Genomic DNA, 25578 nt, shown 5'->3' on the forward strand with positions numbered 1-25578 from the left:
AGGCTCAGGGCAGATTCAAAATACAAGCTGAAAGTCCACTGACAGATTAAACAGAGAGTAGGTGTGAATGCTGGTGTCCCAGGCACACCTAGCATGCTGGCTGCTGCCTGTATCCAGGTACCACTTTCTTATCTTGTCTGTGTTCGCAAGGGGAAAAACTTGTGTAGGTACCCAGCTTCAGAAACACTTTCTGGCTGTGTGTTGCAAGCAGAGGCAGGCAGCCACAGCTGCTTAGTTACCACCCTCCAGAAAGGGAGCTCCTGTGCCCTCTCCAAGTGCATGTCTGCACAGAGCAGCAGAGAGTCAGGTAGCCAGGTCTTGTGCCTTGAATAGTGAGCTTACACATCTCACTTGGGACCACGCAGCTCATCAAGACACCTCAGCATCATGCACAACACTATGCCCCAGACCTCTTTGAAGATTTAACTCTTCCTTGCAAAATCTGTTTGAGTAGAGAGAACACAGAACTAAAAATGAAGACGAAATTAAAGAAATTCAGTTTGCCCATGTAAGTAGCATCTTTTAGCATGCTGCTGGTAACTTAGGCATTCAAATCAGTCAGATGTTCTGCTTCGGGTTTGGTGCAAATACTGCTGCCAGCCTCCTGCTTCTCAGCAGGCACTGCTGAACCCTGTGGTAAAATTTCTCTGAACAGCAATAAGGTAACAGAACCTTAAATCAAGCCACCTAGACAGCCCAAATGCCATAACTGTTGAAGACAAAATCTCTGGCTACATTTAGCTGTGTCTTTCCATGCTTACCAAACTTCACATCCTTCCATTCATTTTTCATATCAGAAATTGCTAACCAGTCTTCTTGTTGTGGAATCCACTGAAAACTGCATTTTCTTGCAGGTCGTGTAACCTGAGCAGCTACTGAGGGAAAACCTGCAAGGCTCCCTTTCCTTTGCAGCCACCTTTCCCTTATCTTTTCACCCTCAGTAACACCTTCATCAACTCAGCTCTGTCTTCAGCGACTAAATCAGTGCAAGAGAAGGTGTTCAGCACTTCTGGCTGTAATCCTTGCTCAAACAGCTGTTCTCAATTACCTCTAGAGAAAACCAGCCCATTTGATGGTTCAGTTCCCCCACCAATTTGCTCTGTCAGACCTGGAAGCTACCAGTCTCACATAGGATGCCAACCTGCAGTCAGTCTTTTCCAAACACATGCAAATATAACTCTCAGCTGCAAAGATATTGTCCTTTTTTTCACAAAAAATGCTGCATTTGATAATATCTATTGGAAAATATCCAGGCATTTGCATATATGTATGCAAGCTTTAGCCATGAAATGAATCATATATTGCATGGTATGAAAAATTAATAGGAATAAAATATGATCTGGGTGAAAAACATTGAAAATCAAATAAATTGTTTTCAGATCAGACATGGCTCTCACTGAAATCTTTTAGAAATACTATATATTTCTAAAATATAAATGGTTCTATTCTGTGTTATCTTCAAAGCTGCTTTTGAAATCTTTAACATAATTTACTGACCGCAGTAAGAACATCTTTCTTTCCTGGAATACTTACAGTTTATTGTGAAAGCCTTTAGAAGAAACAGGAAGAGAAAAGAAGCATGCAAAGACCATTCATTTTTTCTTTTCTGTGCTAAAGCTGGAACAGCCTTCTTTTGTTTTTTTGTTTTTTCTTCCACTGTACCATATTTTCAGAGATTTTTGTGTTACATTAAAAGGTATTACACAATTTGCATTTCCAAAACAAAGATACACATCTCTCTTTTCTTGAAATTCTAAAAGAATGACCATATATTTAGATGGAGTTACCTGTAGTTCTTTTTCTTAGCTATTCTTGACCATTTTCTGCAAAATAGGAGCATTACAAAACATTTTTCACTTATTATACAGGCACATCTCCAGACTCAGTCCACTAGGAGAACTTTCTTGCTGCAGTTTGTGTATAATAATTCATAAACAGGTGCTTTCTTTAGAGATATTTTTACACATATTTACCCTACAGATATAACACAAAAATCAAGAACAATAAAGATGACAAAAACCTTAAGGGTTGTCTGAAGCAATCTGTGGTGGAGAATTGTCCCCCGTTGTACATCTTTGTTCCAGAGTAATTTTAAATGCTCCAAGCAATAAAAAGATAAACAATTTCTTTTATAAGCAGTTCTAGGTTTTACTTTGAGTTCCCTCTGCTTCATTTCATCCACTATTTCAGCCATTCTGGAGCCAACACTACAGTTTCTGAAAACTTCTTTAATATTTGTATATTTAAATATGTGCAGGCAGGCATCTAAAATCAGTTTCTTTAAAAGTGCTGGTAAATTCAGAATAATTCGAGTACTTCTCAGTCACTGACTATTTACAGAGCAGAACTCTTCAGGAAATTAAGGAAAAAATGCCATTGAAATAATAAAAATTGTATATATTGTATATATTTTCTATCAGGGTTGTTTAAAATACTACAGTTGCTTCCAGAAGCTGTATTGGAGAGCAGAGACTGGCACCCACTTCTGTTTTTTCTTTGAAACCTAAAATGAGATCTCGTTTTGTACAGAGTATTGTAATTTCTGTGTAGCTGTATAAGAACAAGTAACCCATTATCTTGGATTTTTGAGACACTGAATGACATGTAAGGCTTTTGAATGAAAAAATAAAAAACAGTAATACAAATGGTTTCCAGACAGCATAAATGAGTTTGAATGCAGTTTACGCATCTGTGGGAAGTTTATTTCAGAAAGCTTTTTTGTGTTTCCATTGGATCCACATAGCCTGGTTTCTAGAGCTATATAAAGAGAAACTTAAATCACTTGAAGCAGTCTTTCAGTGGGCAGTAGACAATACCTAATGACAGAATGTTGGTATTTTGAGAAATCAAAGGTATTTTGGCCAAATCAAAGGTGTTTTGATATTTGCACTGTTTAGATAGCTGTTACCTAATTTTTACATAGGTCACACTACTTTTACTAAAACGACTAGAAAACCAGTAGACATTGGTCTCTCAATGAAGACCAACACTAACAAAGATATATAAACATAGAACAAGAACTGATATATTTTTTACCCACCTGATGACTTTGAAATTATGTTTCAAGTGCAGTAGCATAAAATATTAATTCACTTACACGCACTGTGCTACTTATTCACCTATTTACATTTCTGTGCAAAAATACTGAAACTCTGTCGCTTTATCATCATTGGCATTATGCTCCCTCCCCATCTTTCCATTTGGGTGATTTGATTTGCTCAGACAACCTAATGTCTTTCTTATAATTTTGGGTAAATAGATCTTCCACAAATCTGTCCAAAATCCTGCCAAAATGCTAGCATTGCTAATGCCCAGGGCAATGTCCTGTACGAAAGAAGAAACAACATAAGAGAGATGGTAATCTTCAGCCTTGTAAACCAAATACCTTCATTGATAAAGGCTATTACAGTGATTTGCCAGAGAGAAGTGAGTTGTCTGAGCATGTAAATTTGTTCAGACTGGTTTTATTTGCTTTTCTTTAGCAATATGACAGATCATGTTGAGCAACACATTTACATCTGATCTACCCACAGGGGCTATTAAGGACATATTCTAAACTCCAGAAATACAGTATAGACTCTTGTAGCAATGTTGACAAGAAGGTGACAGGACTGCTTATACAAAATTACCTACCCTTTTTAAAGTAAGAACTATTCTTTTCCAAACTATTAACACTAGTACTACGTATATAAACAAATATATTTTCTTTAACAATCTTGCAAATCACTATCTTGTAAATCTCTATTTTTCTTCCCTTAAACTAAGATAAGCTGTAAAAAAATTGAAAGGGAGGCTAAGCCTGGGACATTCTTAAGAAGTTCATTTGTTTCTCTGTGGTACCTCCTAGAAAAATTTGTAATCTCCAATTATGAAAGAAAGGAAACCAGGCACTGAATTGTAGTGCTAATTTAAGTAGATGGGAACAGGGCTGTCAGCTGGTGCAAGTCCCCACTGTGTCATTTAAACACACTTATGAGGAGGTAGATTTAACTTCAGAAGGGCTCATCTACTCAGCACACTCTCTGTTCATCCTAGCTAGGTGTAAGAGGTCAACTGTCACAAGCTGGATCAATTAAAACAGTAACCAATGCAAAAAGGAGTCTTGCTGTATTTTGCAGATGACACCAAGTTGGGTGGGAGTGTTGATCTGCTTGTGGGCAGGAGGGCTCTGCAGGGGGATCTGGGAGGCCTGAATCGATGGGCTGAGGCCGATGGTATGAGGTTCAACAAGACCCATGCAGTTTGCAGGCTTGGGGTAGAGTGACTGGAAAGCTGCCCAGCGGAAAAGGACCTAGACTGGTCGACAGCTGGCTGAATGAGAGCCAGCAGTGAGCCCAGGTGGCCAAGAAGGCCAAAGGCATCATGGCTTGTATCACCAATAGTCTGGCCAGCAGAACTAGGTCAGTGATTGTCCTCCTGTACTTGGCACTGGTGAGGCCACACCTCAGATCCTGTGTTCAGTTTTGGGTCCCTCACTACAAGAAAAACATTGAGATGCTGGAGTGTGCCCAGAGAAGGGCAACAAAACTGGGGAAGTGTCAGGAGCATGTCTGATGAGGAACAGCAGAGGGAGCTGGGGTTGTTTAGCCTGGAGAAAAGGAAACTCAAGGGAGACTTTGTTCTTTACAGCTACCTGAAAGGAGGTTGTAGCAAGTGGGGGTCAGTCTCTTCTCCTAGGTAACAAGCAACAGGACAAGAGGAAATGGCCTCAAGTTGTGTCAGAGGAGATTTAGATTGAGTATTAGGAAAAATTTCTTCACTGGAAGGGTTGTCAAGCACAGGCTACCCAGCTAAGTGGTTTTGCCTCTATCCCTGGCGGTATTTAAAAGACATGTAAATGTATGTAGGGACATGGTCTAGTAGTAGACTTGGCAGTGCTGGGTTAATGGTTGTACTCAATGACATAGAAGGTCCTTTCCAACTGAAACAATTCTATGATTGCTTTTTTTTTCATTAACATCTTCCTTCTGCTCTTTCTTTTTTAATACTTGAATTCCTCCATCTAAGTGCTAGATACACTAATTTCAATTTCAATGCAACTGAGAGTAGTTTTCTCTACAATATTTTAATATGAAAAGAATATACATTTTTTTTTTACTTTTTTACTTTGTTCTTGACATGTAAGATTTGTTTATATACTGTAAGCATGAAAACAGGTAGCTTTGTATACTCATTCCTACAACTCACTTGAACCCATTACAGTATTTTTAACAAAGCAGTCTGTTAAGTCTAACCACAAAACCATCAAGCACAGGAGTAGCTCTGTTTCAAATAGCTGAAGCAGATGGGCACATCACAGCATTTCCCAAACAGCAGTGTCTTCATCATGAAATAACAGCAGAGCAACTGCATAGCTCAAGGATGTAAAAATGGCAGCAGACTGTTTGCCCAAGTCTGGAACCTGGAAACTGAGTCACCTCCTGTAACAGAAGCCATCGTTAGGCTGCTAAGGAAATTGTTTGAAATGCAGAAAATGCCTTTCCCTAGGGGCAGTAGCCAGGACACTTTCCTAAAGGCTAGATTGGTGTCCTCGGTGCTGCAAAGTATGAGAAATCTTTTTGTATCATGAGTCATTGGTTTCATGTTCTTCCTTTTGAGCAAGTCATTTATTTTTTGTTCTAAAAAATAATATATACTTATAGTTTTGGGGGGTTTGCTGGGTTTTACTTTAAGATAAGATAAATGGAATAGCATCTTGCAGAGACAGACGTTTACAGCCTAGGATGCTGCAAAACCTTTTGCTGCCGCATATTCACATAAAATCTGTCCACTTTGAACTACCCGAGGATCAAAATGTAAGAGTGGAAAAAACAGAAGGAAGGGGCTTGGAAGTGCCAGGAACTTGTCTTTGTTCAGATCACAATCCAGTCCCAGCAAAGGAATGCAGAGACCAGGGATGGACCTTCCAGGGTGCAAATATGGTTCTTCATGGGCAAATCTGCTAATGGTGTCTGCAGTCCAGGTTGTTGTGGAGATACCTAGCATTCAAAAGCACCCACAGCCCATTGCCCTGCAGAAATGCTCACTTTGTGTCTCTCTCCTCATCTTGGCTGCATTTGCTCAGTGCTGAAATTAATTCATCGAGCACAGTAGGGCACTGTTGGGAGGAAGAGAGGAAGAACCTGGCTGACCTCAGGTTGTGGCAAAGAGTTGTTCAGGCAACAGCATGCAGGAAGCCACTGCTCAGCACTGGAGTCTGGAAAGAAATGTTTTGGAGAGGTCACAAATCCAACTGAGGGAAGGACTGTGTTGGTCATGGCTTAGCTCCCAACTCAGTCACAAAGAGACACAAATTTGCTAAAACTGTCAGCTTAGCAGCTTCATTGACTTAGAACTCAAAACACAATACCTCTGTAACGTAACCCTGCCCTTCCTGCCACCCTACATGGGCTGAACTTCATTACTGGAGCTCTAGGTTCTTCTGCAGACTTTTTTTTAGGAACTTGGGGACTGACTTAGATAAATCTCAGTTGGCTCACCTCAAAAATTTCCTTCTTTAAGCACAAAGCATCGAGATATTCAGTTGATGTGCTGTCACTAGGCTGGTTGCAACCAGGCAGTTTTGTGAAGCATACCAAAGGAATGGCCATCTCCTCTCTGCAAAACAAAACAATTCAGTTGAGGAAACATAACAAAAACAAACACAGAAGCATCTTTATTAGAGTGAAAACTACATCCACCACAGATGGCTTTACTGTGATACTTGCTGTTTTTCATTTGCAAAACCTTAATTTCTCTTCTTAAAGAGTTCTGGTTTGGGCAGTTTCCAGTAACAAGGCTTCTACTGTTATCTAGACCACAATCTGCCCTAAATTAATTTTTAAGAAGGTTTGTTATTTTTTTCAGTATACATGAGGTTGAGTAATTTGGAAATACTTGTGCATGACACATTTTTTACTAGTTTATTGGAGATTTTTTCTTAAATGTATTCTCTATGTGAGCTGTGAGATAATGTCTTTGTCACATATCCTTTTCCATATTTTTTAGGAGACCCTGAAAGCTTTTGACCGGGAAGTAAACGCGTTTGTGGACTATATGTTTGGACCTCGAGGTAAGCTGCTCCACTTCCATTTCCCATTTAGAAAATAACACCTTTCCAGATTACCACTCAAAAAAATTCTAATAAATCTTCTATCATTGAAAATGTAAACCAGGCAGAATCATAGTATTTGCAGGAACACACCATTGTGGTAGGAAATCTATCCATGCACTACAATTATAAAAAGCAAATAGATTTTTATTTTGAGTATTTGACATAATATTATCTGTAATATAATTTAAAACCAATCATAGATTATACTGAAGCTGAAGAAGAAATGACACACAATTTTTAAAAATTTTTTTAAGCTTAAAGAAAAGTCACTAGATTTGGGATTCCTTTGTTTCTGAGAATATCAAAGGAATTCAATTTTACATCCTAATGTGGAATAAAAACATGAAAGACTGGATCTTTTGGAAAGTAGAAAATCTGTTTTGGGACTGATTCTTATTCATAATCCAGTTTGTTCGGTCCAGCTACTTATTAAAGTGCCTTCAGGATCACATCCAAAATTTCAATAAACCAGTAGACTGGATAGAAGAACAGATGCATTTGTCAACTTCCCGTTATTGCTTTCTGGCATAGTTTGGACAAGAATAACCTAAATAACTGTAGCTCGGAGGTTCCTCATGCTTTGTTAGGACTGAAACAAGTAATGGTAAGAAAAACCCAAACCTGAAATAGGACTGCAGATGAGGATAGAGCATCAAAGTCAGGGCTAAGAGAACCAAGCAAATAAAGGGAAGGGGTGAGGCCGAGCTTAGACAACACAGTCTTCAGAGAAGGTCCCTGCAAGGCCACCTTGCTGTTGATAGGGCTGGATTTAAACATTCAACTTCAGGAATTGGCTTGCAAACTTTTTCCCATGGTTAAATCTGGAACAGCTGCTCATGTGGATGGACATATTGTTATGGATTCCTGATTTGTTGAAGTAATGTCCTCCATGTCCCAGAAATAATTCTTGCTTAATCAGAAGGAAAAGGGAAAGATATTGTGTTAGTAAAACCAAGAAATTCTCATTTTTCATGGCTGGCTGGATGGCTACAAAATCTTTTTCATCCTCTCTGCAGTAGATATGAAATTTAAAAGAAAGATTTCCAGTGAAGAAACACTGAAGAGCTTGGGAACAGCAGCAGAAGTGGTTAAAACAGAATAGATTTAATTAATGGCTTCTACAATAGTACATTTTAATATTAACAAAGAAATGTAATCAGAAGAATGAAAGTACTACTTTTTTTGTTGTTGGTGGTGGTGTTTTGTTTTGTTTTGTTTTGTTTTGTGAGGGTTTTTTGTTTGGTTGGGATTTTTTGTTTTTGTTTATTTGTTTGTTTGTGGGTTTTGTTTTTGTTTTTGTTTTTGCTTTTTTCCCCAAATGGCCGTGATATTCTCTTTCATTCCTCTTTCCTTATCGGTCCAGACAAATTGTCTGAAGGAATGAACTGTAGTTAATCCAATTCAGAATAGCACACAGATCCCTTTGGGCTTTTAGAAAGCCCTTCAATTAAACAAATATTATTTGTATTGCTTGCCAAGTACATCACCATCCTTCTCCGGACAACAGTGCTGAAGATAGCATTTGTTTGTCCATGCCCATGCCTCTTCACTCTGATCTTTCATTTAACTGGTGGTAAAATGACACAGCATCATACATTTTGTGAATAACATTGCTCCCTCCAGTGTGTTCATACACATGAATAATTCATATAAATAATTCACATAAATAATTCACAATAAACTGCAAACAGTTTTAAATTGAATGACTTCACAGATGAATATCTAATGAATTTGAGAGCTTCCCCAAACATCTAAACCCACAAACCATTCCCCTTCTTTCTATCCACCAATTTTCTTCAACAATATCCAATTCATATAGCAGCAAGGTGACTTAAAAGGATAGATTTTATATACATAGTCGTATTTTGTACCTTAATTCACTGGTATCAGCTGGGTTTTGCACGCAGATTTACCTCAATGTTTGCTTTTGAAGTAGCAGATGAAGTCCTTTGGGTCAGGGAATAGAAGCCATATAGATGCCCACCAGTTGCATCTCTTAATTTGTTCGTTGATACTGTTCGTAGGCTCAAGGCAGATCTAGAATGAGTGAAATAGCTCGATTGTTCTGTAAGGGATTATTTTTCCAGAGTCATCTTCATCTGCAGAGTATTGTTTGGTATTATGAAAATTAAGGAGTATTGAATTGCAGGAGGTAAATCTAGTTAACTGGTTCCTTGTGAAAGAAACAGAGGTAATCAAGAAGAGATATATTTTATTAAAGTTATGAAAAAGTAATAAGCACTCCTCCTCAATAGAGTATGATCTGTAGCAAGGCACTGGTGCAAAACCATCTACTCTCTGCACCTAAAAAGGTCTGAATCTACTCAGACACCAACTGGCCAACTTGAATCAAACAGAAACTTGAATCAAAATGTTTCTAAACCTCATTGATAAAAGCCTGATACCTTTAAAGAGCCTGGGAGGCCTGCCACTCATTTCAAAGGAGCCAAGATTTCACCCCAAGGGTTTGGCACATCCTGGCCAGTGACCATGAATGAGCCTATTCACGGAGTGATCAGAGCTTGTGGGCACCTGCTCCTTCCCGTACTGTAGTCCAGTGCTTTCCCACTGGGGCTTTATTCACTGCTTTGGTCTCAATCTCAGATGCTGTGCAAGTTCAATATTGTAAAAATAATCCTTTCTGCTATTGACAGCGTACTTTTACAGTATTTGAACACAGAGATTTAACTGTCAGTCAACAGAAATACTTTTCATCTCTCCTTCTTCTGATAACTTCTTTTGAAATACATTCCCTTTCCTCCCGCTTCCTGACATATAAAATCCTCCCTCCTCTTGTCGTTCAGGGATAAGCGGAAGTGGAAACAAAACAGTCACATTCCTGGGCTGCTGTTTATAAACCACTCTCTTCCAGTAACTGTCTTACACTTCAAGGTATTGAGGTCATGGTGGACAATGATCAGGAAGGCTACATGTTTTAACAATTTCTCTTGAATCTGAAATAGTACAGAACTTAAAAATACTTAACATGGTGACCTGAACAAGCACACTAATTGTGGGTTTGTATGGATCAGCCCATGCTTGTGGCCACTCAGAGCAATATGGAAACTTTCTGAGGTCATGCTGTGGCAGAATTTAATTCTATTTAGTTTAGTTTGTATTCTGAACTCTTCCAAATACTTTTCCTCTTTGAGCAAACATGCAGTTCTGTCATCTACTAATGCCAGTTGGCGTTTTTGCACATAACCTTTATGCACCAAGTGTTGCAATCCTTGGATGGGAGACCTTTCCTTAGATAGCAGTCTTGCTGACATGACTGCTTTCTACATCTTCATTTAGGATCCCAATTAAATAAATGAAATCCTTATGCTCTTAAAACATATACTCCTAAAACATCAACACTTACATGCACAGCCTTTACCTGTCCTATGACTCAGTCCTGTTAAGAGCCAACCTGGGAGTAGAATCACCTCAAAAACATTCATTCCAGAGTTTCAGACATGGTTTGTGAGCTTTAAGAGGGTATTGGAAGAGTTTTATTATCACACTGAGGTGATCCTAATAAGCACTGAGATCCAAAATCAGAAAAGAGGTGTTGTAGATTGGTAATGCACGGCAAAGTAAGGCTACCCTATAAGGATGGATTGTGCTTTGTAATAGGCAGTTGTGCTGTTGTGACTACCCACACCTCTCTACTCCTAGAGGTTTTTGGGAGTCCAAAATGGAGAGTCAAACCCAGGAGAACATTGGACTTCCATGGTAGTGTGGGCCTGGTTGAAAGTCTTTCCAGTGAAAGAGCTAACATCCCTCGTGGAATCCAAATTCAACAGATGAATGTTACAGCCACTGCCATGGAAGCAAGGGGAGAAGTGGAGGAAGAGTGTAATGAAAAAGAAAGCTGATGTTCATAGCCTGGTTCATAAGTAGGTTACTCTAAAACACTTAAAATTTCACTTTACATATACCTGTATGCATATACCTCTAAGGAAAGAATAGTTAGAAAGAACACAGTACAGCAAAATTGTAATCAATTGTTAAATGCTTGGGCACATTTACTTTGTGTGTCATCCATTGACCAGTCCTTTCCAAATTCAACACAGGCAGAAAAACAGTAAAATATTTTTTTCATGCACTGTGAATACCCTTTCTTTTACAATTTTTAACATAATCTTGGTTCTTTGTAAAAAATAAACTAAGTAATTTAAAACATTTTCTAAGAGCAAAAACATCTTCCTAAAAGCAAAAAGAACTACTTTCTGTGTGACCTGCGCAATAGCTCCTCACTGACTTCTTTCTTCACTTACTTCTCACTGACTTCTTTCTTCACTTACTTCAGAAGTCATGACAGATCTAGAGTAAATTTTCTGAAAACTAGCCATGATGCCCCCTTGTTCTTTTCACAGATAAATGGCTGAATATTGTTGCTGTGGAAAATTAACTCTAGATTTTGCTCCATCATGGGGAAAAAAAAAAAGAAAAGAAAGCACACTCCTTTTGCTCTTGACATACAGTTGCTCATATGACAACAAAGTTGTGCCTCCAGATTGGCATCTAGGATTAGGCTTTGCTCATATACACTGAACTATCTGATTACTGCCAATGGGATTACTTGTGTGAATAAGGCAAGCAGGATTTGACCTTAATATTTCATTTTAGGACCAGGCAAGTAGGACAGAAACTGTGAGAAAGCAAGCCCTTGCCCAGACAAAGATCTTTGATAACCATCAAAGTACATGTTTGCCACTTGCTTTTCATATTTAGTGTTTTGGAAGAGTCCTCCCCCTGTATAAATATTTTCCAGCAAATGCTATATACCTTCCTACCTCTATGGTAAGTACAGAATTAAAATAACATATGACCTGGCAATATTACATGCATATTTTGTATTTAACGCTATCTGCAAATTGTCCATTGAGCAGATTAAGATAGGATTTAAATAAATACTAAGTTAAAACATTAGATTAAATTTTTAAGCCTATAAGAATTTTTTTTCCATTTTCTCTTTACTATTAAAATGAGGTGATTTAAATGACCTTAAATTATTAGGAAATTCCATGCAGTTTTCAGCCTACATTCTCTGAATTCACATGCAGTTTTGGTGAGGTGAAGTGAATGGATAGCTCTTGTGAGCAAAACATGGCAGATTACCTCTCAGGCTTTTAAGCAGAATTTTGCATGATGTATTCTGACTTACTTTAGCAATACTTTACCACAGCCTTCTTAATTGCCTGCTCTGTGTGATTTTTTTTAGATGCCAGAGTTAGAGGATGGTTCCTTTTGGACTCTTACCTTCCCACATTTTTCCTTACTGGAGCATATCTACTCTGCATATGGCTGGGCAAAATGTTCATGAAGAACAGGCCTCCTTTCTCTCTCAGGGCTCACCTCATTGTGTATAACCTTGGGATCACACTGCTCTCCTTCTACATGCTCATAGAGGTAAGTGTTCTTCCAGGCAGTGAGGATGAGAAAGGTGAGCAATACACAGTTTTTAGCAGAAATATCTTAGTGACAGGTAGTTTTGCTAGGAAAGTTAAAATCAGCAGCAAAATAAACTTTAAGATCAAAAAAAGGCCCTCAGCAATTGGACAGTGAGCTGTACAGTACTTTCTCATCTTAGATCTTGGCATGTTTTGATCATCCTTCCTGAGCTACAGTCCACACCTGGGACAGCTGGCTGCTACCAGGACCGCCTCTACAAGCATAAATTTGAACCTGCAACAGGCACTCAGTTCAAACATGCCTACACCTCGTTTCTCAGCACCCATGAAAATGCCCATGGATTGTGTTTCATTCATATGACTGTCTATGGAATGGTTTTGCCATGTACAAATGCTCATGCTTAAATATGTACAGATTTATATATGAGAGCAAATACTGATTTATTTATGGTATTGACAATTCAATGTTATTTTTCTGCTCTTGTGACTAAGAAGCTTCCCTCATATAGTCACAGTCAGAGACAGATTTTAAAAACTTACCACTTTATTGAAAAGCAAGTGCTGTGGGGCTTGGAGGCTGAATATGGTCATATAGATTATTTTCCAAGTACTTTTCAGGAAGGAACATGCTTACACAAATCAGGATCCATTCAGAACCAAAAGAGAGGTTTGAATGCATCTGATGATTTTGCAACAACAGAGGACTCAAACGGTGCTCCTCAGCAGACGAGTGTTTTCACCTCCCCAGTGGGGAGCAGAAGTCAAAAGTCACTGTTTGGATGTTATCTGGGAGCAGCCCATTCTCAGCCTTTTAATAACTGAGATACTTCTAATATTAAGGTGATAACCTGTGATTAAGGTGATACATTACCTGTGGCCCTTAAACACTAGAAGACAAAACCCACAGAACATTTTCTGACTTGGCTTAAGAAGTAACCGCAGGCATGCGAAGCCCTGGCTGAAGGATATGCTTGATTCCATGGTGTGACCTGCAGAGGTATGAGCTGACACTGCTGTGTTGCCTGCACAGCCTCGTGGCATTTCTCGCTCCCTGGGCTCTCGGCCACAACAGCAGTTTCCACGAGAAATACAAGGATTAACTTGTTCTGTCAGTAGGACAAGAAACTTTTCAGAGGCCAAACAGGACCCCCAAAGATTTCAAGTTTTAAATTAATTTGAACTAAACACCAAGTCATTGGCCTGGTCAAAAGGCTAAGCAGCAGTTTAGATTTGTGTCCTTGTGCAAAGGACTGATTGTGCTACACAGAGCTTCATCCTGGTTGGAGCTCCAGCTGGCTTCAGAAGCTGCTGCAGTGTCTGAGAGTGCAGGATAAGGTTTAGGGCAAAGAAGAAACAACTACAATTGCTGGATGGTTTGATGACCCCATAATGATTGTCCTCTAGAATTTAAATTAGTACTTTGATGTTTAAATCCCCATTTTGCTTGAAGGTATACAGATAACTGGCTGTAGTAGCAGGACTCAGCAAAAAGGATTAACTGAATAGAAAACAATACTGCTGCTCCCTTCCCCTTGCAGTCCGATTTGGCCTGCCACAAGTAAATAAATGAAAAAACAAAGAAAGTTTTAGCAGGTCTCACTTGTATGAATGAAGCAAACTTGGTTTCAGCCACCTTCACATCCTTTTAGGAACAGTATTTAATCAGCTTCCATTCAGCTGCCTCACTGATCTGTCCTTCCTGAGGCTAACTTTTCTGCAGACAGTCACTGAGTTGTGTTAGTCCTCAAATTAGTCCCTTGATACCTTGATTCTGAGTCTGGAGGTTGTCGATTTATACCTCCCAGATTGCAGCTGGGCATGGCTGGCAGTGCTAACTTGTAGCTCCACATTCTGCATTTTTTGGGAACCCAGGGAACATGACAACTGATCGACACTGCCAGCTGTTTTACTGCAGATTTCCCTCTTAGCTCTAGACTGACAGTAAGGCTGGTTTTACACTGTACAAAACACACTTCCATAATAGTGGCTCTGTATTTTTCATAGTCTAGTTGCCTGGCTCCTATCACAGCTTCTCCTGTAAGGGAGCAGAAAGGAAGTTAAGACTTGCAGACCTACCTGAGGTAGCTGAAGAAAAACAGGCAAATGGGAAAGCAGAAATCATGTTCAGTACAGAATAAATTCATGGTGACTTAGTACTTCAAAATGTCTAATTTCCAAAGCTTCTCTTTGCCCCTTATTCTCTCTGTCTGTTGGGGACATTAAGCTCTTTAAGGCAAGAGTTACCTATATTTAGCACATTCTGCATGGTGGTTTCTTATGTAAACCAGTTGATCCCTCCAGAGAGTATGATTCAGGATTAATTCTTAGTTAGACACATCTATAATAGTTGTTTTATTCCTCCATTGTCCCACTGCATCTAAACCCCTCTCGTCTCTGTACCACAGATAATCACAAAATAATAAGCTCTACAACAGAGATAAAAACAAAAAAAAACCCAAAAACAAAACCAAAAGAAAATCACCACCCCAAAAAAACCAACAAGCAAACAAAAACCACCCAGTAATGGGTATTGTTGTTCTTGTCTCTTCTTTGTTTTGTTTATAAGGTGCCACACACCATTTCTTGCAAGAGCACCAGAATGTGGTGGTTGCTTCTTAGACATTCAAAAGAAAAAATATCTTGTTCAAAGGAAAGGGTGTATCTCCAAATGCAGACTATCCCATATGAGGAATTTAACAAGAAACATTGTAAACCTGCTGATGGGAGTACTTGTGCTTCATTTTTTCATCTCCTCACTCTCATCTCCTGACTAGTTTAGCTGTCCCTTAATGACAGTTGATTTGTACAGCCTCAAGGCAGGAAAACAAAGGCTATGGCAAAAAGTCATAACAAAAGGGCTGTTTTTAAATCTCCAAGGGCAGATTCCTCTTTTGAGCCAGAACTCCATGCACTGCACCATAGGCATGAACTATCTGGGAGCTGATTTTAGCTCTATGAGCTTTGAGGTCAACCAATCCGCAAAGTACTTGGAGGAACAGCTCCAGGACAGCTCTAAGATGTGCCATTAGCATAAGGTCAGATACCCCTACTATCCCCCAAGGACAAGGTCTAAAGATAAACAGCTCTGCCCAGCTGCCCCCATCCTACTGAGACGTCTCAAAATTTTTGTTTCAAGAAGGAGTTGGGTGCCTCTGAAGGCCCACCAGAATGGAAGTTTATTAGGCCTTAATCTAGACTTTTTAGTTTGGCAAATAGATTTCATCAAAGTTGTCAAATGCACTTACCTCTCCCAGTTAAATATGACGCAGAAGTGGGCACTTGGTTTTGGAGCACTTTTTTTTCAAGTACCTGAAGCTTAGACACAAGTACTGTGCTTAAATTAGGCTGCAGGTGCACTGATGGGTAGGCAGAAGACAATTCCTTCCATCCTTGCTGCTACCAAAGAAACCTGCTTCAGAAGTGTGTTATTGGTTGTGTATTTCTCTGTACCATTGAGTGTTCATAGCCTCAGATAACTCTACCAATCCAGCAATTTCTAGCAACATGGCCAAAAATCTGCATAAGGAAGAACAGCCACCACCTTTTTATTTTTATAAAAATCAAAACTTTCAACAATTTTACTGACGTAACATGTGCCATTTCTCTACACAAATCTCTGCCTAAGATCCTGAAAGTACCAACTATGAGCAGAAAATCAGCTTATTGTGAAAACCAGTCATGTCTGTGAATATTTTAAAATTATTTTATGTGCTCACAAAGCACACTTTGGGCATTGTCTGAGGCACCAGAGGCCACAGGATAAAACTGTCACAAGTCCAATGATAAATTAAAACTGCAAACACAGGAGACCAATGCTGATCTTTGAAATCTGAAATTACTCAGGTGAGGATACTCTCTCTCATTAGTAGGAAAAGACATAATCTCTGCCAAGGTCTTAGGCTGCTTTCCCCAGCAGTAAGTATCACTTCTGCCCTATTTAAATTAAATCTCAGCTGGTCATCAAGGTCTCACCCAAGTCCTTTTGTTGATCAGGCACTGAGAAAACCAGGACACTGGCATCATTTGGGTCAGATTAAAAAAGAGATCTAGAGATATGTGTCATTAGCATAGTGGTGGCGTGATGTCTCAAGCTGCCTGTATCCCCAGATAGCTTCTCAGACTTATTGCAAATCCACAGGATTTGTAAGCAAGCAACCACATCCATGTGAGAAAGGCAGGACTTGCATGTGAGGGCCCCTGGATTCAAAGCAAAGGGAAAAAAGCAGTACTCACAAGTATTGCCAGCCCAGTACATTAACCTTTCTAGAGAAACCAGAAGAAAAGTCTTTTACCTTACAGGATTAAATAAAATAAAAAGCAGTAAATCAACTTCACTTTACCTGTTTCTAGGAGCTGAAAATTCATCCCACAGTAGAGTCCAAATTCTGAATTATAGTCACAACTTGCAGATTTATAAGTGACAAGGTGGTGTGAAGATTCCCAAGAATACCAGAATTGCCTTCTGTGTATCCTCTGAGAGCAGGGATAGGTCAAAAGCACAGTGCTGGTACGACCAAGTCCATCAGCCATCATTTTTAACCCTACACACTGCAACTGAGACTACATCTCACAGATTACTAGTAAACCAAATATAATGCCCGAATTTGGCATAATGGGATAAAACAAAAGGAACAAACCGAAAAATAGAAGGAGCACTTAGACTCTGTTTTATTCCATCTTTACAATGGCTGACATCAGAAACATTTGCTTCCTAACTGTGCAAGTGTTGAAAATATAGAGCTTGTGTAGCAGAAGTTCTAAGAAAAGCTTTAACAGTGCAGATGATGAGGGAAGGTAAAAAAGATACATTTTAGCCAATTTCAACTGTCCTGGAATTTTACTATAGAAATCCAACTTCAACATAATCTTGCTTTTGGTGGGGTTTTTTGTTTGTGGGGGTTTTTTTTATTTAATATTGTGATAAATTATTGTTTTCTCTCTTCATTAATTGTTCAGAAATTAACAAATGTAAATTAATTACGGAAATAGGGAATGATTCTAGGTCTATAAGGATTGGTGCTTAAGGTGAAGGCTTCCTTGGAAGTATTTCTTTAATTAGTACAGAAAGACTGTCTTAACCTTAGGGGAGCAAGAGAAAAAGAACAAAGTGAGAAACCAGAAGAGATCAGGTGCACTTCTCTATCATCTGAACAAGGGACAAGTGAGAAAAAAAAAACTAGACAGCAAAAGGTCACCAAGCAGTGAAATGTAAGGACGAGCTCTTTTGAGCAAGTACGAACTTTGAGCAAATAAATTACCAGGTGTTCCTCTATCTTAATTGAATAATTTGTTTGGAGAGCTGAGGGGCTGACTTTGCTGTCCTTGCCTGCAGTTATTCCAGTTGGACGTGTTGTCCTCACTTCTCAGTTTTCATCCTCTGTGTTCTCCATGTCTTTCATACTGACCTTTCTGAGCTCTGCATTTAGGTATAACATTTAACCTCATCATCAAAAAAGGCAGTGCCCTGGATCTCACGTGCACATTCAAGTAGAACTCAGTAGAACTTTACTGGAAATCGAGAGTAAAACTTCTTATGTTGAGATTTTTCACAGTTACAAATCTTCTGATACTGTCACTGGTACCACAAAATAACATATGGGAGCTACTCAGAACAGATATAATAGGGTATTTCCTATTCAGTGCCTGATTTTGTTTGGCACAACACTGCCACTAAGTTATTACGCTTGGGGAAACCAAGGCACTGACCAAGTAGCAAGGCTGGGACTAGGCTTCTGGAATTACCCAGTCTGGGGCTGAACAATCTAGCCCAAGCTGCTTCCCAATAGCCTTTATAGTCTTGCCAGTTTAACCCTGAGATCTTCGAGGCACAAGAGCAGCAATTTGGAAACTCGGGCTGTCCTGCACCGTAGCTATCCATCTAAAATCTGGGGTTATACCATAATTCTTGGAGTCTTGTCTAAAAATAGGCAACCTCTACGGAGAGGTATTGTCCAGCAAATATTATTCACAGATCATTTTACAATTTAGTGTCCTAGCCAAAATAAACTGCCTTAAAGCTTTCTAGGTATTGTTGAAGACTGATTAAATGGCAAATTGAGGGTGATTAACGGTTCCTTTCTCTGTTCATTGAGTTATCATGTAAAAGTGTGATGGCCTCAGTAGCATTGCAGTGTGCTTCACTCCAGCCTCTTGGGGACAGCAAGACAATTCAGATGTTGCATGCTTGTGGAAGTGAGTCATGTTACAGGAAAAGAGCTGATTTCTCCCTTTAAAAACTAAAAAAGAAAATCATGTGAGATTATTAGCATCTCCTCTCTGTTTTTAGACACTGATAATCTTCTCAGGCATTCCATGCTAAAATTCATTAAAAAAAAAAGTAATTCCCCTCTCCTTCCTGAGACACTGTACTGATTGTTTGGTTAGACTCCCTTGGGATGTGGCCATCAGAAAACTGCTTTTGGAACTGTTTTGTCCAAGTCTAGAGATCCAGGGAGGAGCTGCCATTCACAAGGACTAACAAAAGTCTCCTATGGTCAAGGGAAGTGATTCACCACACTTCAAGTTAAACCCTTCTTTTTGCTACATAGACATATTAGACTCCTTTACTTAGTTTAGCAGGACTGCCATTGTTTGAGAACAGTGGTCAGATCAAGTTGTTTTAATTGGTCTGAGGGCTGGAGTGCCTTAGAAAACCCAATAAAACACCATACCCATAATAATGTCAAGGGGTATCTTGCTCTGGTTTTTTTCACAAGAAGGACATAAATGCTCATCCTCCCACTCTACACTTTGAAGAGGAATTTTAACTATTTGAATACTAAGTCCATTATTAGTTACTGGCTTTCCTTCTGAGGTGTTTCCATATAGATAGACGATATACTGGATAGACTATTTCAGTTGGAAGGGACCTACAGTGACCACCTAGTCCAACTGCCTGACCACTTCAGGGCTCATCAAAAGTTAAAGCATGCTGTTGAGGGCATTGACCAAATGCCTCTTAAACACTGACTTGGGACTGACTGAGGCACCTCTCTAGAAAGCCTGTTTCAGGGTTTGACCACTCCCATGGTAAAGAAATGCTACCTAGTGTCCAGTCTAAACCTCCTCTGCTGCAGGTTTGAACCATTACCATGTATCCCACCATTCCTGTCTGTGGATCCCAGGGAGAAGAGCTCAGCACTTCTCTCTTCACTTCCCCTCCTCAGGAAGCTGTAGAGAGCAATTGAGGTCACCCCTCAACCTCCTTCTCTCTAAACTAGAGAAGCCCAAAGTCTCAGCTGCTCCTCCCAGGACAGGCTTTCCAGCCCTGTCACCAGCTTTGTTGCCCTCCTCTGGACACATTCAAGGACCTTCACATCCTTCTTGAATTGTGGGTCCAGAACTGCACATAGTGCTCAAGGTGAGGCCACACCAATGCTGAACACAGTGGGATAATCCCCTCTCCTGACCACTGGTTGTGCACCCCAGAACACAGTTTGCCCCCTGGGCTGCCCAGGCACACGCTGCTCACACTGAGCTGCTGCTGACCAGCACCCCCAGATCCCCTTCTGCAAGGCTGCTCTCCAGCCACTCCTCCCCCCAGCTTATACTTGTGCCCACATTCCTCTGTCCCAGGTGCGGGATCCAACATTTGATCTTGTTGAGTTTCATGCCACTGACGATTGCCCAATGTTCAAATCTATCTAGATACCTCTGCAAGGCCTCTTGTCTCTCAAGAGAGTTGACAGCATCTCCCAATTCCATATCATCAGCAAACCTGATAATGGGGCATTCAACTCCTGCCTCCAGAGCATTGATATATATGTTGAACCACACTGGCCCTAGAATTGAGCCCTGAGGAACTGTGCTGGTGACCACCAGCCAGATGTAACAGATGCCGATGCCTCATCCTCTGTCTTTCTCTGGCCCCGGGACAAGGGGAAATACCTTATTGCTTCTAGACATTTTCTCTCTGAGAAGGCCCAACCATGCAGAGACTCAGCACAGAGAAACAGTAGTCAGTAGAAATGGGAATATCCATTCAGAAAGCCACGTTGCTTTCCTTTCTAGCCTATCACTAGAGGACAGATGCAAGAACAAGTTACAGCTGTGAGACTTTTAAAGTTGAAAGCTTGAAATGAGCAGGGCACGGGCCCCTGGGTCAGGCTCTTGGTGGTTAGTCTGCTACTCAGCAAAATGAGAGGATTATATTGTCTTTGGTACCCGCTGCCCACCCCCCCGAAATTTGTGACAGAGGAACCAGCTTTCATTCCTGAACAACATGATTCCTCACTTAATAAGGCATGAGTTGGACTGTTGTGGCACAACAGCTCTAGTGAATCTTCATGCTGGTTATACTTGAGTAGACAAATAGAAGTCATTTATTGGTGTAAAAACTGGAATCTATTAAGAACGACATTAGGGCAACAGCAAAATATGAAAATATGAAAACTCTACTAATTAATAGGCTACTGTTACTTAGCAGAAATTTTTCACAAGGCAGCGCTTTCCTCTTTACGTGATCTGATTTTCCAAATAGCTTCAAACAATACATGTTTTAATATTATTTTCAGGATAGGCTGCCAAGAATGCAAAGAATTCAAAGAATTATTTGCTAGAGGGAGAGAACTTGTGTTTTGAAAGGGAGAGGGGATTTCTCATGTCTTTAATACATCCTGCACTTGCACCATCTCTGTGTGATTAATAATACCAGCTCTACAGAACTGTAAGAGTGCTCAATGTATGAAAGGGAACATTACTGAAACAGTACAAGTAACATATGACCTTGGTATCAGAGGAAAAGAGACCTGATAACAAAATATCTCATGTGAAGGTACCAGCTTCTGTTCCAGATATGTAGCTGGCATATTTAGCACCACTGGGTAAGCTGCTTACCTTCCACATCGCTGAGAGCCAACGTGAAAGTCACAGCCTAGGGTCACCAGGATTCCATAAAAAGTACTCTTTGCCTTCCAAGTTTCCCCACTACTTCTTATTGTTTTAATTTAATTAGGAAATTAGCCAAAAATCTTGAAAATTATCATGCGAAGTAGAAGAGTAAAAACTCGAAGTGAATTCTCTTTTTCCTAAAGGACACACAGTAGTATGTAAGGTGCATGCAACACAGAATAGAAATGCTGAGCTACAGAAAAGCTGATATGAAAGACTGAGGTTAAAAGAAGTCAGAAAAAGATCTTCACTCTAAGCTGCTGGCTCTTGAAATGCAGACACAAAACAGAGGAAACTCTTCTGCCAAGTAAAATGACTGGGAAATATGCAAACAGAGTGATCTGCAAAATCTGACATTATACAGAATGATGAAAGAATGAATGAAAGAAATCAAATAAAACTCTGAAGTCAGAGAGAGCAGTATTCTCACCCTAAAGTCTGTTCTCCATTTGCATGCTGACCATTTGTAAGGAGTTGCAGATTTCTCAATTACCAAGTTAGAAAACTGTGATGTTGAAAAGAAATATTGATTTTTTTCTCAGCCTCTAAGGTTTTTTTCATCTCATTTTCCAACAGGGAACCTATGAATAGAATACTTGAAAAAAACCTTTAGCACTATCAGGAAGGTTCCTAACCTTTAACACAAAAGTAAACAACACACATAAAAGAATTTTGAAAAATCAATTTATTGTAATTTTAAACAAATCAGAACAGTCGTAAAACAGACTAAACAAAATATCTAAACCGGCAAATTTTCTGTGAACCAGCATTTCACATACTGCAGCAGAAAAGTTAATGAGGCCAGGTTTCTTCAGCAAAGCAAAGAAATGAGTTCATTTTAAAAGGAAGAGGAAAATAAGCTGAGAGAGTAAAGTGGTTTTGCAATTAGAACCTGAAAAAAGTAGATTCCTACAATGACATTAAAAGAGATATGAACAATTTGACCAGTTTAAGCACAGGAAAAGTATGAATTTACAGATATAGAATGCAATAGGTGAAATTGTTTTCATAAGTCTTGGAAAAAAATGTTACAAAATTGCATGCCTCATAAGGTAAAATTATTTAAGAGCTTTAGATAAAAAATACTATAGGCACATCATATCACAGACCTAAGTTACAAAAAGTAACTCAACAAATACAACAAAATGCAATAGTGCATATTTGCAATGAAATCTTATAGTTTCTCAGTAAAATCAGGAGAAAGGGTCCTCTCTACTCTATGCACAAGAATGGAAAAGCAGTTCCCTCTTCTTTATTTGTTGTTAGAGTTTTGGGAGTTTGTGGGTCATAATTTCAATTCCCTGCAATCACAAGGGGTAGAGACGGTTCTGCCATCACTGCTTCCCACCTACACAGCCACTGTGGATTTCATTATAGCTGACTGAAAAAAATAAAATAGCAAGAGGAAATATCATTTACTTCCTGCTCCTATTAGTAGATCTTGCACGGTAGTTTTCTGGCAGAGCTGTTAATATCCATGTTTGAGGCCATGCCTTACAAAGCTTCCAGATGTCACCACTGCAGCCTGCTGGTATCCTTTATGCTGCCTCCAGATGTGCTCCTGACACTCCAGCACTGTTAGACCATATTGTTCCCAGCCAAGAACAAGATGACAATTCCATTTTCTTCAGCATTTCTCAAGTAACAAGACAGAAGCGAGAACAAATCTGCAACTACAGCCTGTCAATAAGGCTTTGCTTGCCTATTCCAAAAGACTCAGCTTGGAGATCAGTCACCTCTCACTTAGAGGTAAAACCCAAGGCAGATGACTGCACAAAGAAGGCACCAAGAGGAGCTGCCCAGAAAAGCAATCGTGCATTAACGTCTCTTCATCCCTCATGAAGCAACTGTCTAGTGGCAGCTGCAGCATAGGCACAGATCTGGGAACCAAGGACATGCCACAGGAGGGACAGATGGGAAACTGGCATGTCCTCTGCCTCCTACTCAGAGAACAGAAATGACCCCTTTTCCACTCAGCAGCTTTTTGAAAAATAATATGGAAATGAAGTGGCATAATTTGCTTTTCTCAAAGCTTTAACTCCTTTCTCTTCAGCACCTCTGCAGGTTGTTGGAGAGGTGCAGCCCATGCCCCACTTCCCACCTGACTGCCACAGCAGGGAAGGGAGAGGAGCCCATGTGTTCCAGCCCTATGTGATTGTAGGGCTATGTGATTGCACTGAGCATTTGTATGAGGAACTCTGGTTGTTTTTTTGTTATTTCCCCTGTTTTTAGATTCTGGTCCCATCCTGTTTGGTGTGGTGAAGTCTGGCACATGCTGCAGGTGAATTCATTGAAACATAGGCTGTTCCAAAAATAAATATTCTTGTTTCAATTGTTATATAGCAGTTATCTATAAAACACTTACTTATTTTAATCTCTTTCTGCAATCTCTATGGGTTATTTTGGCCACACACATGACCAAAGTTACAGGGACAATCACAGAATTGCAATTCAGAAGAAAAATAGTAAAAGACCCTGGTTCTCCAGGTTTTATTGCATTTTAACATGAATTTATAATAAGCATTCTAGGCTATTTTCTAATTCTCCGGATAATATTATCAGTAATATTTTAAATGAATTTAATCTATTAATTAATTCAGTTTGATCACTGAGAATATTTCTACTTCACTTTTGTATAGGCTATCACACATTCAATACTTTTCAGTGTGAACTGAAGGGAAAAATCATCCCTTCTGTGCTAACACAAATCATCCCCATGAATGTAGTGCCAGAGTTGAAAGCAATCCACTTCTCTCAGCATCTTGCAATTCTGCTTACAGCACAACACTTCCATGTATTTCTCCCATCACTGCTCACTGCATCACCTGTAGAGAGTGAGACAGTCCCCAGAACATGAATTGCTCAGCTTGGCCCCAAACCCCAATTTGCACACATTCAAGAATAAACAAGACCTTTTCAAAATCAATGGATTCTTCACTGCATTTATAGACAGAGATGATGCTCCCATTTCCAAAAAGAATGCTGAGTCTTTTAGGTGGTCATTACTACAAAAATATTCTACATCAAAACCCACCATATGGTTTTCTACAAACCTTCTGCTCCATGCCAGTGTGGTATGCTGATATTTCATTTCTCTGTCTGCTTACCAATACGATGTATGCAGAATCTAAGAAACTGCTTGTGTGCCTATTCCTGTCTCCATTCAGCACTATGTCCGCTCTTCATTACTTCCTCCAGCATTTAACAGTGTAGGATAGAGACATGTATGGCATTAAGAAATGTTTCTCCCCTTGCACTACTGTGGATTTGCCTTCTGTTTGCTTGCTTGGCCTGAGGGAATTTTTCTCAAGTAGCATTTTGGGCAAGTAGCTGTGTTAAACTCTATCAACACCACTTCAGGACAGAGATACAACGTTCAAGCATAAGCTTTGGAGCAAGGATCATTGCATTAAGTAATGAGAGATTTTAATGGATGCCTTCAAGAAATGGAATAGGTACACTGAAATGGTGTATCTCCAACACAACTGATGTCTTTCCTATTTTAAAATAGAAAATATTAGCAAGTTATCTGGTTTAAGAGCATCAGTTAACAAAAGAAGTGGGTATCTACTGTACTTCCATGCTGCTTTTTCCAATAAACACAGAACAACTGCAGGGGTAAAAACTGCTCCATCTGTTCATGAACATAATTCCTCTGTTTTCTGTTTCCAGCTCATCCTTGCCACATGGGAAGGCGGCTACAACTTGCAGTGCCAGAACCTCCACAGTGCAGGGGAGGCCGACATCCGGGTGAGAGACAGCAGCAGCTCAGCCCTCAGCATCTGCAGCAATCCTTCCCTCCATGTCCCTGATGCAACACCTCTGCATTCAAGGAGGTTATCAGGATGCTATCAGTAACATCTTTGACATGAGCATTTTAATCTGGTTGTTCAATAGCTGGTAGCCCAAGCAGTGTAATATTTTGTTCAATATAAATGCATCCTTGCAGTGGAAAGCACAATAGGACATATTTTGAAAAGCCACATATCAAGACCTGTAGTCACAACAGTGTTGCCTGACTATTAAAACAGAGAGTTAGATTCTTAAAAAACTTTGAACAAAGATAAAAGGTAAGTCTTGTTGGGCTGTACTTGGACACTGATTTAAGCCCAGCTGTAAACCCTGCAAACCTGCAGGGACATTTTGCTGGCTTGACTCATCTCTAGTTTCAGCCCTTATTTCTGCATCACAGCAATT

The 25578-nt window shown here is 39.7% G+C and overlaps 1 protein-coding gene across 1 annotated transcript in view; it reads left to right on the top strand.

Moving 5' to 3' along the window:
• Positions 1 to 25578, top strand: part of ELOVL2 (ELOVL fatty acid elongase 2) — a 49734-nt gene that overhangs the window by 17161 nt on the left and 6995 nt on the right. The window contains exons 2-4 of the mRNA XM_018077704.2: positions 6988 to 7051; positions 12303 to 12490; positions 25054 to 25131. Of these exons, the coding sequence (XP_017933193.1) occupies positions 6988 to 7051; positions 12303 to 12490; positions 25054 to 25131 (330 nt within the window). The remainder of the gene's footprint in view (positions 1 to 6987; positions 7052 to 12302; positions 12491 to 25053; positions 25132 to 25578) is intronic.

Source organism: Manacus vitellinus, unplaced genomic scaffold, assembly GCF_001715985.3.
Source record: "Manacus vitellinus isolate BGI_N305 unplaced genomic scaffold, ASM171598v3 scaffold_39_pilon, whole genome shotgun sequence".
Taxonomy (NCBI): domain Eukaryota; kingdom Metazoa; phylum Chordata; class Aves; order Passeriformes; family Pipridae; genus Manacus; species Manacus vitellinus.